A 12,582-nucleotide genomic window follows, 5' to 3' on the forward strand; every position below is an offset into this window, starting at 1 on the left:
GGGCCGCGGAATTCCGGGCGGGAGGTCACCTCTGACCGCCGGGTTTGCAGGCTGAGCGCCTAGAAGGGCCAGGAGGACACGGCGGGCAGGGCAGGGGTGCCGAGCTCACTCGTGCGGGCGGGGGTTGGTGGGAGCCGAGCGGCCGAGGCTGGGCTCCCGGGCCCAGCAGGTGGAGCTCCGCGCCCGGCGCCTCCCCGCCCTCCCGGGAGCCCCTGGGTCTCCGCCCCGCGGGGGAGGGAAACCAATCGGGGCCGCACCCACAGCTCGGTTCACATCTCGTTCCCAGCCGCTCTCCAGGGTGATTAAATAATTCTGCATTTCCAAGGAAAATTTGTTCTGGTAAACGCTTTGTAAAACTAGCCCCGCCCCCTGGCTTTCTCAATTTCTCAGAAATATCATCCGGTCCTTACCGGCTTTGCTCCCAAGAATGAAAGCGCAATAAACCCCTTTTCCAGAGCACCACGGCTTAGCCCCCCAGCCCAGGCTGGGCCGGTTTCCACCAGACCCTTGGATCGGCCTATTTCCATTTTCTGAATCCATAGGTCCAAAGCATGTTTTGTTAGAACAGTTATTAACAACATCCTTACTATATACGAAGCACTCACACTGATAATGAAACAAAACAAACACCGAGGCCCAGGGATAAACGGGCCAGGAACACAAACAAAACCCCCCACGTGCAGCAGGAGGCACACCTGCACACGCACACCTGCACACGCACGATGCACACTCACACATGCTGGGGAAGGTGTCAGGCACTGAGATGTTTTCTCTGAATACCTGGGACCGGGGGTCCAGAAGGCCCTGAAAAGGTACCCAAGCCAGGCTGGGGGGTGGGGCTGCAGAGGCCCTTCCTTGTGAGGAAGTTCAAGGAAAAGCCACTTTCAGAGCTAGAGCAAGCGAACCCCACCTTGGGCAGGGCCCCCTCGGTAAAATGGGAGGATTTCCTGGATGTGGAATGAGCCCAGGCCCCAGCCTGGCTGGAGCAGAGCTAACCCAGGGTGGAAATTTCTTACGGACACTGTTATGGACGGAATTGTGTCTTCCTAAAATTCGTGTGTGTAAAGCCCTAACTCCCAATGTGACTCTAGGTGGAGATGGGCCTTTAAGGAGGTAGTTAAGGTTAAGTGAGCATAGAAGGGTGGGGCCCAGGTCCCACAGGAATGGTGCCCTTATGAGCAGAGGAACAGACCCCAGCCTCTGTATGAGGGCAAAGAAGAGAAGGTGGCCTTCCACAAGCCAGGGGGAGAGTTCTCTCCAGAAATCACCCCTGATGGCACCTTGATCTTGGACTTCTGGTCTCCAGAGCCGTTAAGCCCCCCGGACTGTAGTATCTTGTTACAGCAACACATTGGGCTCGGGACATGCCACTGTGCACGTCCTCACTTTCAGCAAGGACACCCCACCTGCCACTGCCCTGGGGACAACACCTCAGTTAATGACAGCTGCACATCAGGCCCCAAACGTACATGAAAAACAGATCCATCTCTAATTATATCATAGTTCAAATGCATGCCAATGTTATATCATGAGCCCTGATTTACAAGATTCATTACAAAGGCTTTTGTAAAAAAAAACAAAACAAAATAGGCAACACGATCTGCTGCAAGGGTTTATTATATTTAGAAGTCTACAAATTTGATCTTTTAAGAAAAATTCACAAAATATTCAGTTGAAACCACATTTCTGGTTCATCAGATTTCAAATATATTTTACTGTGCTGAACAATATATTCTAACGCTGTCTAAAACACAGCCAAATTATTTTTCTTTATTCATTTATACACATTCTGTAATTTTTTGAAAACCAAGATTAAGATAAAAAATATTAACAAAACTACCCAGTTACAACTACTGTTCTCCCATGTACTGAGATACTTCCCGTGGGTCTGTCTTCTTACCTTATTCATTTTAAATTCTGTCCACTATGTCGGTTCGTAAACACACTCAGGAGATTCCCAGCTGACATCTCCCATAAATTCAAACAGCAACACTGTGTCAGAAGATTAATTCCCTTGGCAATGCAGAAGCTTAGCCTTGTTAAAAGTGCTCACTGTAAATTATTTTTGAATTTATAGATCATACAAAGGGACAGATGGCTTTAAACATTATTTTGAAATCACTGTAACGTGTGGAAATACAAATGAAGCAACCTGCCAAATTAGACATTTGTGGTCTGTTGTTTTTATTCTTTGCTCCCTTTTGAATGAAACGTGTGTTGGTGAATTTGGTTTCTCCGGGCCTCTGGAGCATCAATGCTTGGGGTAGCCCTTAGCCCCCAGGTCACACGGCACTGAGACCCCCTCCCCCAGTCCCGGAAGGAAGGCTCTCAGCCCTCAGAGGTGGGAGAAGCCCTTGTCTCCAGACCCCCAGCTGCTGGAACCAGATTCCACACAAATAAAGCAAGGCTACACATAGATATGCCAGAAGGAGCGCATGGGCGGGAAGGAACGCAAAACAGAAATTACAATAAAGCTTCTACTACATCAAAAATGAGAATTTCTCAAAGGAAATATCAGAAATCAGGAATGCATGTATACCATGTGAAAAAGCAGCAGAAAGATCTGCAAAACTGTCCGGTCTTCACTGCGGTCTGCGACGTGCTCACTGGTTCACGTCAAGAGGCCTTTCTGGAAACGCGCGACCCCGCGTGGGTGCTAAGAACCGTAGCGATCCTGGCGAGAGAGAAGCAAGACGCACGTTTGCTCGCGCTCAGCGCCGGTTTCTCCCTCTCACGCGCACCGAACGCTCAGCGTTCCCAAACTGACATGGCAGTGAACACAGAACACCGACCGTCTGGCATCTGGAACGTACGCCGCCCCCCCCCCAACCCCAGGAGCCCAGTAACTGGCAGGGGCGTGGCCACAGCCGGGGCTTCCTGATGCCGAGGTCTGCGTGGGCCGTGGACAGGAGGACATCCTGTCCCTGACCCCCGCGGCCACCTGCGGCTCCTGCGCTGTGGGGGGGTCTATGGGGAGGGGCGCAAAGCATCTGGGGGTGGGGGTGGGGAGCCAAGGGGTGAGCCTCTCTCTGGGAGGCAGGTGTAACACACGTGGAGTCTGAACCCTGAAATTCTGGCTCAGCTGAGCGATCCTGCAGATCCTGCAGAAGCAACTTAACCTCCGTACCTCCGATTCTGCATCTATAAAATAAAGGTATAAAAGAGGGGTACCCTATAAAAGGGGGATGACCTTCCCTAAAATACGGATGTCACCTCCGTGGAAGGCCTGATGTGGGCTCAGCTGACCTCAGGGACATGAAAAGAGCCCCGTGAATTCTAACCAAAGGTTGTTCTCAACAGCAGCCAAAACAGCAGGAACCTCTGGGCGGAGGGGATTCTCTTCAGTGGGGGCCGCCCCACCCCCTCCCCAAGCGGGGAAGCCCCTTCAGAGGCACCAGAGGCCACACTGATTAGGTCCTACCGCCCGTGGCCACGTTTTCGCATTAGCAGCAGCAACCTAGAAGAACAGGACGTACACCAGAAGGTTCACGAAGTAAGCCTTAAGAGATGGCCTTCCGCTGTTGTGCGCGAGGATGCCCCGTCCTTGCCTTATTTCGGAGACCGAAATACCACGTAAATCCCCAAATTAGGGAAGAATCAAATAAACGTTCTGCATTTTCGCTCAACAGAAGGTAGCTTCTGAAGAATTACACAGAAATGCTCACAGCAGAGCACCACGGAGAATGTCAAATCATCTATACAACCTAATCCGTTTGAGTTCTAAGAAGGTGTGCATAGAAATCAAGAACTAAAATAAAATATGCCGAAACAGTAACAGAAGCTGTCCTTGGGATCATGGGCAGTTTTTATTTTCTTCTTCCTATTTCTCTGTTCCAACACAGGAAAGCGGAGCATACGATCAATTCCTGTAACAATTCCTCTAGAGTCATCAACGAGAACATTTAAGCAGGAATAAAAGCCCAATTTCTGGTTTTCATGACGTCCCGGGTTACACCGTAGCAAACATATAAATCAACAGCAGGAAATCTAATTTGCCAGCAGGTGAAGAGCGGTCCAAGTTGCGTTTTCCACGCCAGAGCCACCACCCCGCTCCGTTCCTGTCACCCCCGGGGCACTGACCTGAATGGAAGTCATGACGCCGTTAGCGAAGACCGAGAGCTTTCCAGCAACCGATCGCACTCCCTGCTTAAACTGGGCCATGTCAGGCGCAGTGGGCAGCACGCTCGTGAGGTTGTAGCTTCCTGCACACAGAACAGATGCCGTTTGTCACTGGACCGTGGCGACAGGCGGCACAACCGGTGCCCAGGGCACTCCGTGACCTTAGAGGGCACAGAATCCCCTCCCCTCCCGCTTCCCGCTTCCCGCAGCAGCAGCTGGGCGGAAGGGAGAAGAACCTTGCGGTGGGGTCAGGACCTGTTTCAGTGCCAGCCCCACCCTGAACTAGCTGTAAGACCCCGTACGAGAGCAGATGTTGTATTGGGTCTTGGGACCACCAGGGGTTCAAATACTGGCAGTCTCTTCTAAGCTGTGTGTCTTTGGAGAGCTTTCTCACCCTCTCTGGGCTCCTGGTTCCTCCTCCGAACACAAGATCTGACAGGTAAATACTCAGTAAATGGCAGATGGGCGGACATCTCTAGGTTTTGACTGCTCAACATCCCCCCCACCCCGCGCTTTTGATACAAGCCCTCCTCCCTTCTCTTGGGGAGCCCCGTGGACTCCATCCAGAGGGGTGGGCGTGTGACCCAGGCCTGGCCGATCAGAGCCTTCCTGGGACTCCTGTATCTCTCAGGGAGAGGAGCCTTTGCTTGCTCTGGGGCTGCCGGTGGGGATAAGGCACCGCAGCGGCCGCTGTCTCTGTCACCTGCCACTCGGGGCAGGGGAAGCCTGCAGGACAGGAGAACGAGGTTCACTAGGGAGGGGAGCCAAACGCACAGGTGTCTCTCTGAGGCTTTTCTGACTCTGAGCCGGAGCCAAGCTCACCACCGCCCCCCCCCCCCTGCTTCCTGAGGCCAGAACCAGTGGGATTTCTTTGCTTCGGCTTTGGCGGCGGCGGAAACATCAGCCTATTTCCACCAGCGCAAGTGAAGCGCGTCGGCGGTATCGCACCTGAGCGGCGGCAGCTCCGGAGCAGACAGCCAGGGTTTCGGGCTGAGGCTCCGTCACAGAGGTGTGACAGAAAGCCGGAGGGGCCCCGTGACTGTGAGCGAGCCCAAACCCTGCAGGTCCTAGGGTGCCAAGCCCAGTCACCCCCGCACGACCCAGCCGCACCCACCTGGCCCTTAAGCAACAGAAGCCAGTTCCCTTTCCAAGAAAAAACGGAATGGACGTGTTTATCTTTCCACACGGACGCCGCCCAGAAGGGACAGTGTGGATCCCCAGCACGGCTCCCGTGCCCACCATGCAGGGAGGGGCCGCCGGTGCGGGTTCCTCCCCTCTCTGCCTCCAGCTGACTTGTTATTCATTTTTAACTTTGTTTTTATTTCTTTCAAACATTTTATTTTTGAGAGACAGAGCGTGAGCAGGGGAGGGGCAGAGAAAGGAGGAGACACGGAAGCCGAAGCAGGCTCCAGGCTCCGAGCCGTCAGCACTGAGCCCGACGTGGGGCTCGAACCCATGAGCTGAGACCACGACCTGAGCTGAAGTCGGATGCTCAACCGACTGAGCCACCCAGGCACCCCTCCAACTGACTTTTTAAAGTTTTGCAGGCCTTGGCCAATAAAAGAGTGGAGGCCCAGCCTGGACGCTGGATCTGGGTTCAAATCCTAGCACAGCCGCTCACCAGTGTTGCTACTGGCCTGCAGATGGGTCTTCATAGCAAACAGGAAGCTAGTATGAGATCCTGAGTGTGCAGAGCCAGGGTCACGGCTGCGCCACTACCTGGAGAGGTCCACAGCGGCTGGGTAGGTCTGGACCAGAGGTCAGCAGGGGGGACCTTAGCAGAAGCACCTCCACTTACAAGTTTCCAACTTGGGAAATTTTTAAAAAAATTTTTTAATGTTTATTTAGTTTTGAGAGGCAGAGAGAGACAGCATGAGCAGGGGAGGGGCAGAGAAAGAGAGAGACACAGAATCTGACACAGGAGTCAGGCTGTGAGCTGTCAGCACAGAGCCCGACACGGGGCTCGAACCCACGAACCGCAAGATCGTGACCTGAGCCGGAGCTGGACGCTGAACCGACAAAGCCACCCTGGCGCCCCTCCAACTTGAGAAGCACTTAAAGAAGAGAGCACAGCTAAGGCGGGACAGCTCTGGGACCATGATCTCTCACCGACTAGGTACAGTCCCCAGGTGCCCTGAGATGGCGGCCCATCCCCTAGAGTCCTTCCTCTCCTCTCCTCCCCTTCTCTGTACAGAGCTCCCAAATTCTAACCCTTGCAACAAGGTGTGTTCAGGTGACAGGGTTCTGGCCAGTGGGACGTAAGCCGAAGCGCCATCCAGGGCTGAGGCCCGCCCTTTTCCCTGCCTCTTCCTGCTAGCCGGGATGCAGATGGGATGGCTAGGGCTGGAGCAACCATATTGGGCATGAGGTGAAGTATGGAGAGGAGATCATGAGCAACAAGAGGAGAAGGGCCTAGGTTCCTGGCATCTGGGAACACAGCACATGTCCTGAGCTGCCTCCCCAGAGTCCCATGTAAGAGGGAAACGAACTCAGATCTGATTTAGCCTCTGTTATCGTGCACCTTTACTCCTTACTTAATCCTCACTATCCATCTGAGTCCTGGGAGTGTAAGCAGCCTGCCAACTCGGGAACGGGTGTCAGGTCTCTGGCAGGGAGGTGGCTTCCCACCCTCCGCCGGCAGGTCTGCTGCCTGCAAACCTGTGAAAGCTGATTGAAGGTCTCCCTCCTCCTCTCGTATCTGGGTGCCGTGTCTCCTTTGAGGGCCGCCCGGGGCAGCAGAGCCCCAGTGCGCTCAGACTACACAATGGGCTCCAGGAAATGACGGCTCAAGCTGCTTCCTCAGGAAGAGGCTCCCTGACCTATGGTCTAGGTCAGGTGCCCGGTCTCCCTGCTATCTATCTGTCCCCATTACACCCCCAGCGGGCTTGGTGCTGAGGACATCATCACAAACCTGCTTTTCCAGAGCTTACTGCCTACTGGGGAAGGCAGACAATCAACCGATAACAGCACCCGGAGAGCTCGGCCAGCAGTTAGAGGCCGCCAAGGCAGTCCAGATACGAGTGGCTGCGGCCGAGCCGAAGCCGGTGGCAGTGGGGTGGGTGAGTCTGAGTGTCCCGAGGAGGCTTAGGGACCAACTGGCAGCGGGGGGCTGGGAAAGAGAGAAATTAAGGCTGATTCCCAGGTTTCTGGCTCAAGCAACCGAAAAGGTGGCAAGACAGAGACAGAGGCCCCGGAGTGTCCAGGCCGGGGGACGGGGCCAGCCGAGCCACGCCGCGTTAAGTGGTTGGCGTGGAGGCCCTGTATCAGTCGGGAAGGCCAAGTGACACCGTGCTGGCACCTCACTGTGCCCGCCACGGGCCGGCAGGGGGTCCGCTTTGCAGAGTCACCCGAGATGGGGACCCGTGGGGCCGTCTCTCGGTGGAAGCCTCAGAGGCCACCTCCGCACAGAAAGAACCACGGCAATGTGCACACGGCGCCTGACACTGGCCACGTGACATCACAGCCGGGGCAGGGGACGTTCCTGTTTGTGCTGGAAGGGGCACGAGCACAGTGAGGACCGTGGCTCCCGCGCTCAGCTGGCTGAGGGACCCGCTGACCGGCACCCCTGCTTCCAGGGCTCCTTCATTACCCGTCCATTCGTTCACTCAAAAGACACATCCTGAGGGCTTTCCCTGTGCCAGGCATGCCAGCTGCCAGGGGACGGAGATGAAAACGGACAGGTCCTGTCCCCAAAGGGCTTAGGGTCCAGTCCGGGGCGGGGGGGCTCATCAGATGACCTCTACCCTGGTGACAGCAGAGGGCGCCCAGAGCGTGCACCCAGGGCTGGAGCAGGAAAACGCTGGGAACTGAGCCTGGAAAGGCCCACAGGAGCTGAGAGCCAAGCGGCAGGGAGCAAGGGCAGGATGTGAAACCTGGGCCGACCAGAGACTTCTGGGTAGAATCAGCCCGGAGAAGGGAGAAGGGGTAGCTGCAGGAGGTGGGAGGGTGGTGCTGCGGAAGCCCGAGGAGCCCAGGACGGTGCCCCGGCTCCTCAAACAATCGATTTTCAGTAGACGATCACGTACCCGTTTCCCTGAAATGGGGACGAAGGGAGAGAAGAAAGGGTTTCCAACATGACATGAGTGACGAGTTTAATAACGAACAGAGCACGGCAGTGACCTCTCTGCCACCCGCACGGCAGCCCTGTGCCCAAGTGACGAGACTCCGGCCGGCGGCCGACTCCGGGTCGGCGACGCCACGGCGCAGCTGTGACAAACACATTCACCGCCTGACCAAACAAAATCACGTGGCTGCAGACTGAGGCCAGTGCTTGGAGATCTGCAGGCCCCAAAGAGGTCGCATGCCTGGACCGCGGGCCTGAGTAAGGAGGAAAGAAGAGAGCAGCCAAGGTGCCCCAAGGGGACAAAGCAAACAGGTGCACGGAGCAAACGAGCGAGTGGAGCCTAGGAGAGAAGGGCCTCAGCGTCTCTGGCCCTCCCGGTGGACACGCTCAGATTCAAATAACCGGAATCATTTTCTCGAAAGAAAAACCCCGAGGGGACAGACTGGGCTTGGAGCTTCTGCTCTCCCAAAGCTGCCTCTGTTCTGTCATTCAGTGCCCTGAGTGGCTGCCTCCCGACACAGGACCCAGGTGATGGCACTCCCACCTCCCCCAGCTGACCCTGCTCTGGGAGGACGGCCACAGGGACCGGCGCTATGCCAGGCTGGCGGCGGGTGCTTATGTGTGTCTTTCATCTGGTCCTTCCCTTATCCCGAAAGGGAAGGGCCCTTGACAAATGTCCAGGCTGCTGGATTAAACACATCCCCAGGAAGCATTTTGTTTCACCAGGAGGCATTTCGAATCTGGAGTCATTTCCCCCCTCCCCCCCCCCCCCCCCCCCCCCCCGCCCCCACCACAATGAAATTATAAAGTATACCATGATCTCCTCAATGACTGAGATTTCACAGATGGGAAAGCTTCTAAGATAAGAAACCCAGAATAGTCTCTTAAACCAGCTTTTGCTGTTTGCCGAAATGCACTCTTGACAAAAAGTAAATATTTAATAAGAGTTGTTCAATGCACTTACGGTCGTTACTGAAGGCGACTTTTATGATGTGCTTGATGGAAGATGCCGAACGAGGTGACCACGGTCTGAGCCGTGGGCTTGGATGGAGGAGGGAGCACGGAGGCCGGCGGGGGGCGGGGGGGGGGTGGCACCCTTTCTGTGACCCTGAGTTCGGGACCCACACAGGGCCCAAACAATTAAAGAACCTTTGTTCTCTGAAAGGGGACGGGAAAGTATACATGGGCCGGCCACAATTTTCCTTCAGCAATTGGAAAGAGTTTTCATTTGATCTCCAAATGTTTTTTTTTTTCCTTTTTTAAACAAACGGGGTTTCAGAGTGAAACTTCCAATAACCTGAATTACAAAATCACACACAGCTGGTTGGGGGGAGACGACTTTCAACACCTGAGGTTCTGAGGGGCTGACCTGATACCCTTGGCGGGGGGAGGCGGGGCTGTGGGGATGCTCCCCTGCTCCCCTCCGAAGGGCACAGGGCCAGCACCCCTCCACCTGGGAAGGCGGCCACAAGAGGAAGTCCCGACAAGAGATAAGAATGCAAGTCCAGGAGCCACCCTGCCCCACCCGGACTCGGTGCAGAAGGCAGCTCAGAGAGCGGCCTGAGAGCCGCAGCCCCACCGAGCACCCCTGCCTGGTGGGCTCCCTACAGCAGCTGAGGCCCTGGCCCCCACCTGCCCCTGGGGCCCTGTATCCCCTGGGTGGAGAGCTCCTTCCCACGGCGGCAAGCAGCCTGGTGTGCTTACTGAACCTGAGGGCCACAGTGGATCTTCCAGCATCCCCCACACCCCAGCACTGAAGGTTCCAGGCACTCGGGTCTGTCCCGCGACCTTCTCTCTTGAGGCTGTTTCTCGCTGTACTCAGAAAACAGTTGTTCTCTGCAGCTGCCCACGCTGGTCACCTGTGCCCAGGCCTGGCTCCTCCAGGTTTGGGGACGAGGGGGAGCAGGTGGTCCTGGGCCTGGAGCATTTGGCTCTGGAGGTCCCCTCCCCCTGGGCTCTCCCGCCGAGTGGGTTCCTGAAGTGACTTCAGAGGACACCGCTCCTTTAATGCGAGCTGTGACGAAGGAAGAACACACAGCCTTCCCGTCGCCCTTGGCCAGGCTGAGGCCTGGGTGGGACTCGGTCATGGCTCAGGGACCCAGAGGTACAAGCAGAGACCGGCTCGGCTCTGGACGTCCAGGATGGGCCCATGCTCTGAGGTGCACTCCCTGGGGCTCCCAGGCATCTCTCGTCCATGGGGTCTGCACCCTAAGAGGGCTGGGGAGACAGGAGATTCCTCTGCACCTGCCTGTTTCCACAGCCACATTCTGCCTTCCCTCGAAGACAGCCTGGTGAAGTCCCCTGTTCTACCTGCCTCTGTCTCCCCTGGGTGCCAGACACCCAGGTGGCACTTCACACATAGTACCTCACTTGAGCCTCAGTGCCACCTTGCGCGGGGTGTAGTATCTACCCGCTTCACAGAGCAGGAGTCTGGGAAGACTGGAAAATGACACGAAACACTCAAGGTCTCAGGCAGGGAGCGGTCAGTGACAGCTAGGAGCCCAGGGCTGTCCACCCGCGGGGCTGTGATACCACACAAATCAGACAAGGCCTTTGCACCGAACCAGGAAACACATTCCAGGAAGATGACTTCTCTGGCAACCCGGGGACGTCGCTTAAATGTCATGACCCGGTCTCCTCACACACCGAGCCTGAAACGGTAACTTCTGCTCTGTTCACAGAGGGGGAAAGAGCATCACGTGACGGTTGCGGATGATCTTGGAAAAGTGAAAAGTTCTATGCAGAGAAAACGTACTCATGCCGTAGACACGTTGGGCACCAACCTTGTTGGCAGCCCCGCGCCCCCATTACCTGCCGTCTGCTTCCTCTGCTCATCAAACAGATCCGCTGAGCTTATGGAGGAACTCGCCGAAAGCCTCTCCAGCCGAGCCCTGGTTTCATACTAGAGAAGACAAGGAATAGGAAACATCAGGCTCCAAAGGCTGTGAGCAATTCTGCAAAAAGAATCAGCGAGGAGCTGTCAGTTCACAGCTGCTCAGGGCAGGGGAACCAGAGAGCAACAGGGCACCTCTGTCGCGGCGCTGTGCCCACCAGCGGCCAGCAGAGGCCACTGCACGGCTGCCCACATCGGCTCTGCCCCGTGACTTTCAAAGTAGACTTAAATGTTGCCAGCTTTAAAATAAGGCAGCTTTTAGGGGGTGGGAAGAGCAAGTGGTAACTCTAAGCTCCTGAAGTGCCGGGCAAAGCTCTGTTGCTACGAAATAGACTCAGTGCTTTTAGGAAGCAGCTCCCTGTGTCGCCCAAGAAACCTGGCAGTGACGCGCGCCTCCCAGAGCTTTGACAAGCACACCAGCACCCCGACGTTAGAAAAAACCTTAGGCCTCTCCATTGCCGTATGATCCTTCTGTGTAGCAGGACTCCTCTAAGGCGAGAGGCAACAACCTGAAAATAAATATATATACCCTCCCCGAACATATCTATATACGCCATTTAACTTCATTAATAATCATTAAAAAGTTAAGTAAGTTACAGCTGTATCAAAAATCGCCTGAAATTTTTTCCAAACATATTAAATAGATGTGTGTTCAAAACACTGAGAAAGGAATCAGAGAAACGTGAGACACGATCCCTACCTTCTAGCCTCTTCTCCAGCTGGGGCAGTGAGGGGGAGGAGTCAGGAGGACCTGGGTTTGAGTCCCGACTCCATCACCTTGGGCCCAGGGGCCTCTCACAGTCTGAGTGCCTCCCACTCTGCGCCTATCACCTCCTCCCCTGGCTCCCAGGTCCCTGCTCGCTTCCTGCTCAATAGGGCTCACACAAACTCTCTGGACACTTACATCAGCTTGGGCTTGTCTTCCAAAGTACATATCTGATGAAATGGCTTTGACATTGCCAAACTTCTTCTGGGCTTCATCTGTGTTCTCAACTGGCTCATAGTCTGGCTTACGGCGGGCAGTAGGTCTATAATTAAAAACAGGCAGACCAGGAGCGACGTCAGCAAGACGGTGAAGTAGGGAGTTTTCTACCATCGTCCCCCTACAGTACACTGATCTTGACAATTGTCCACAGACAGGACGCAGGAGTGCAGCAGAGAGATTCCAACACACTGTTGGGAGTAAAATGATCCAAGACTGGGCACAAGAAAGAGGGTAAGAGGCACAGTTTCACCTTCCCTGAGTCACCCCTCTCCCCGGGCGGCACAGCTCAGTACCAAGAGAGAGCCCCCTGGCCTGCAATATCTCCCATGGGGGGAAAGTGAGAGGCTGGTGAGTGGGAGCCCGATTTCCCCTGCTGGGTGGGACACTGCAGAAAATGCCCCTTCTTTCCCACCCCATCCACAGTACTGAGGTACTGAGGTGATCTGCATGGCTTGGGGGCTGGGAGAGGCTGGAAGCACAGCAGCCAGGGCTCAGAACTCAAAGGCACGTAGGTCCCACCGA

At 55.4% G+C, this 12,582-nt stretch overlaps 1 protein-coding gene across 1 annotated transcript in view; it reads right to left on the minus strand.

The window, feature by feature from the left end:
* Positions 1 to 1,598: 1,598 nt before the first annotated feature.
* ARFGAP3 (ADP ribosylation factor GTPase activating protein 3) overlaps positions 1,599 to 12,582 on the minus strand; it is a 54,167-nt gene continuing 43,183 nt past the window's right edge. Inside the window, exons 13-16 of the mRNA XM_042993443.1 lie at positions 11,980 to 12,103; positions 10,994 to 11,084; positions 4,081 to 4,202; positions 1,599 to 2,674 (exon numbers count right to left, since the gene is read on the minus strand). Of these exons, the coding sequence (XP_042849377.1) occupies positions 2,657 to 2,674; positions 4,081 to 4,202; positions 10,994 to 11,084; positions 11,980 to 12,103 (355 nt within the window). The 3' untranslated portion in view covers positions 1,599 to 2,656. The remainder of the gene's footprint in view (positions 2,675 to 4,080; positions 4,203 to 10,993; positions 11,085 to 11,979; positions 12,104 to 12,582) is intronic.

Source organism: Panthera tigris, chromosome B4 (assembly GCF_018350195.1).
Source record: "Panthera tigris isolate Pti1 chromosome B4, P.tigris_Pti1_mat1.1, whole genome shotgun sequence".
NCBI classification, from domain to species: domain Eukaryota; kingdom Metazoa; phylum Chordata; class Mammalia; order Carnivora; family Felidae; genus Panthera; species Panthera tigris.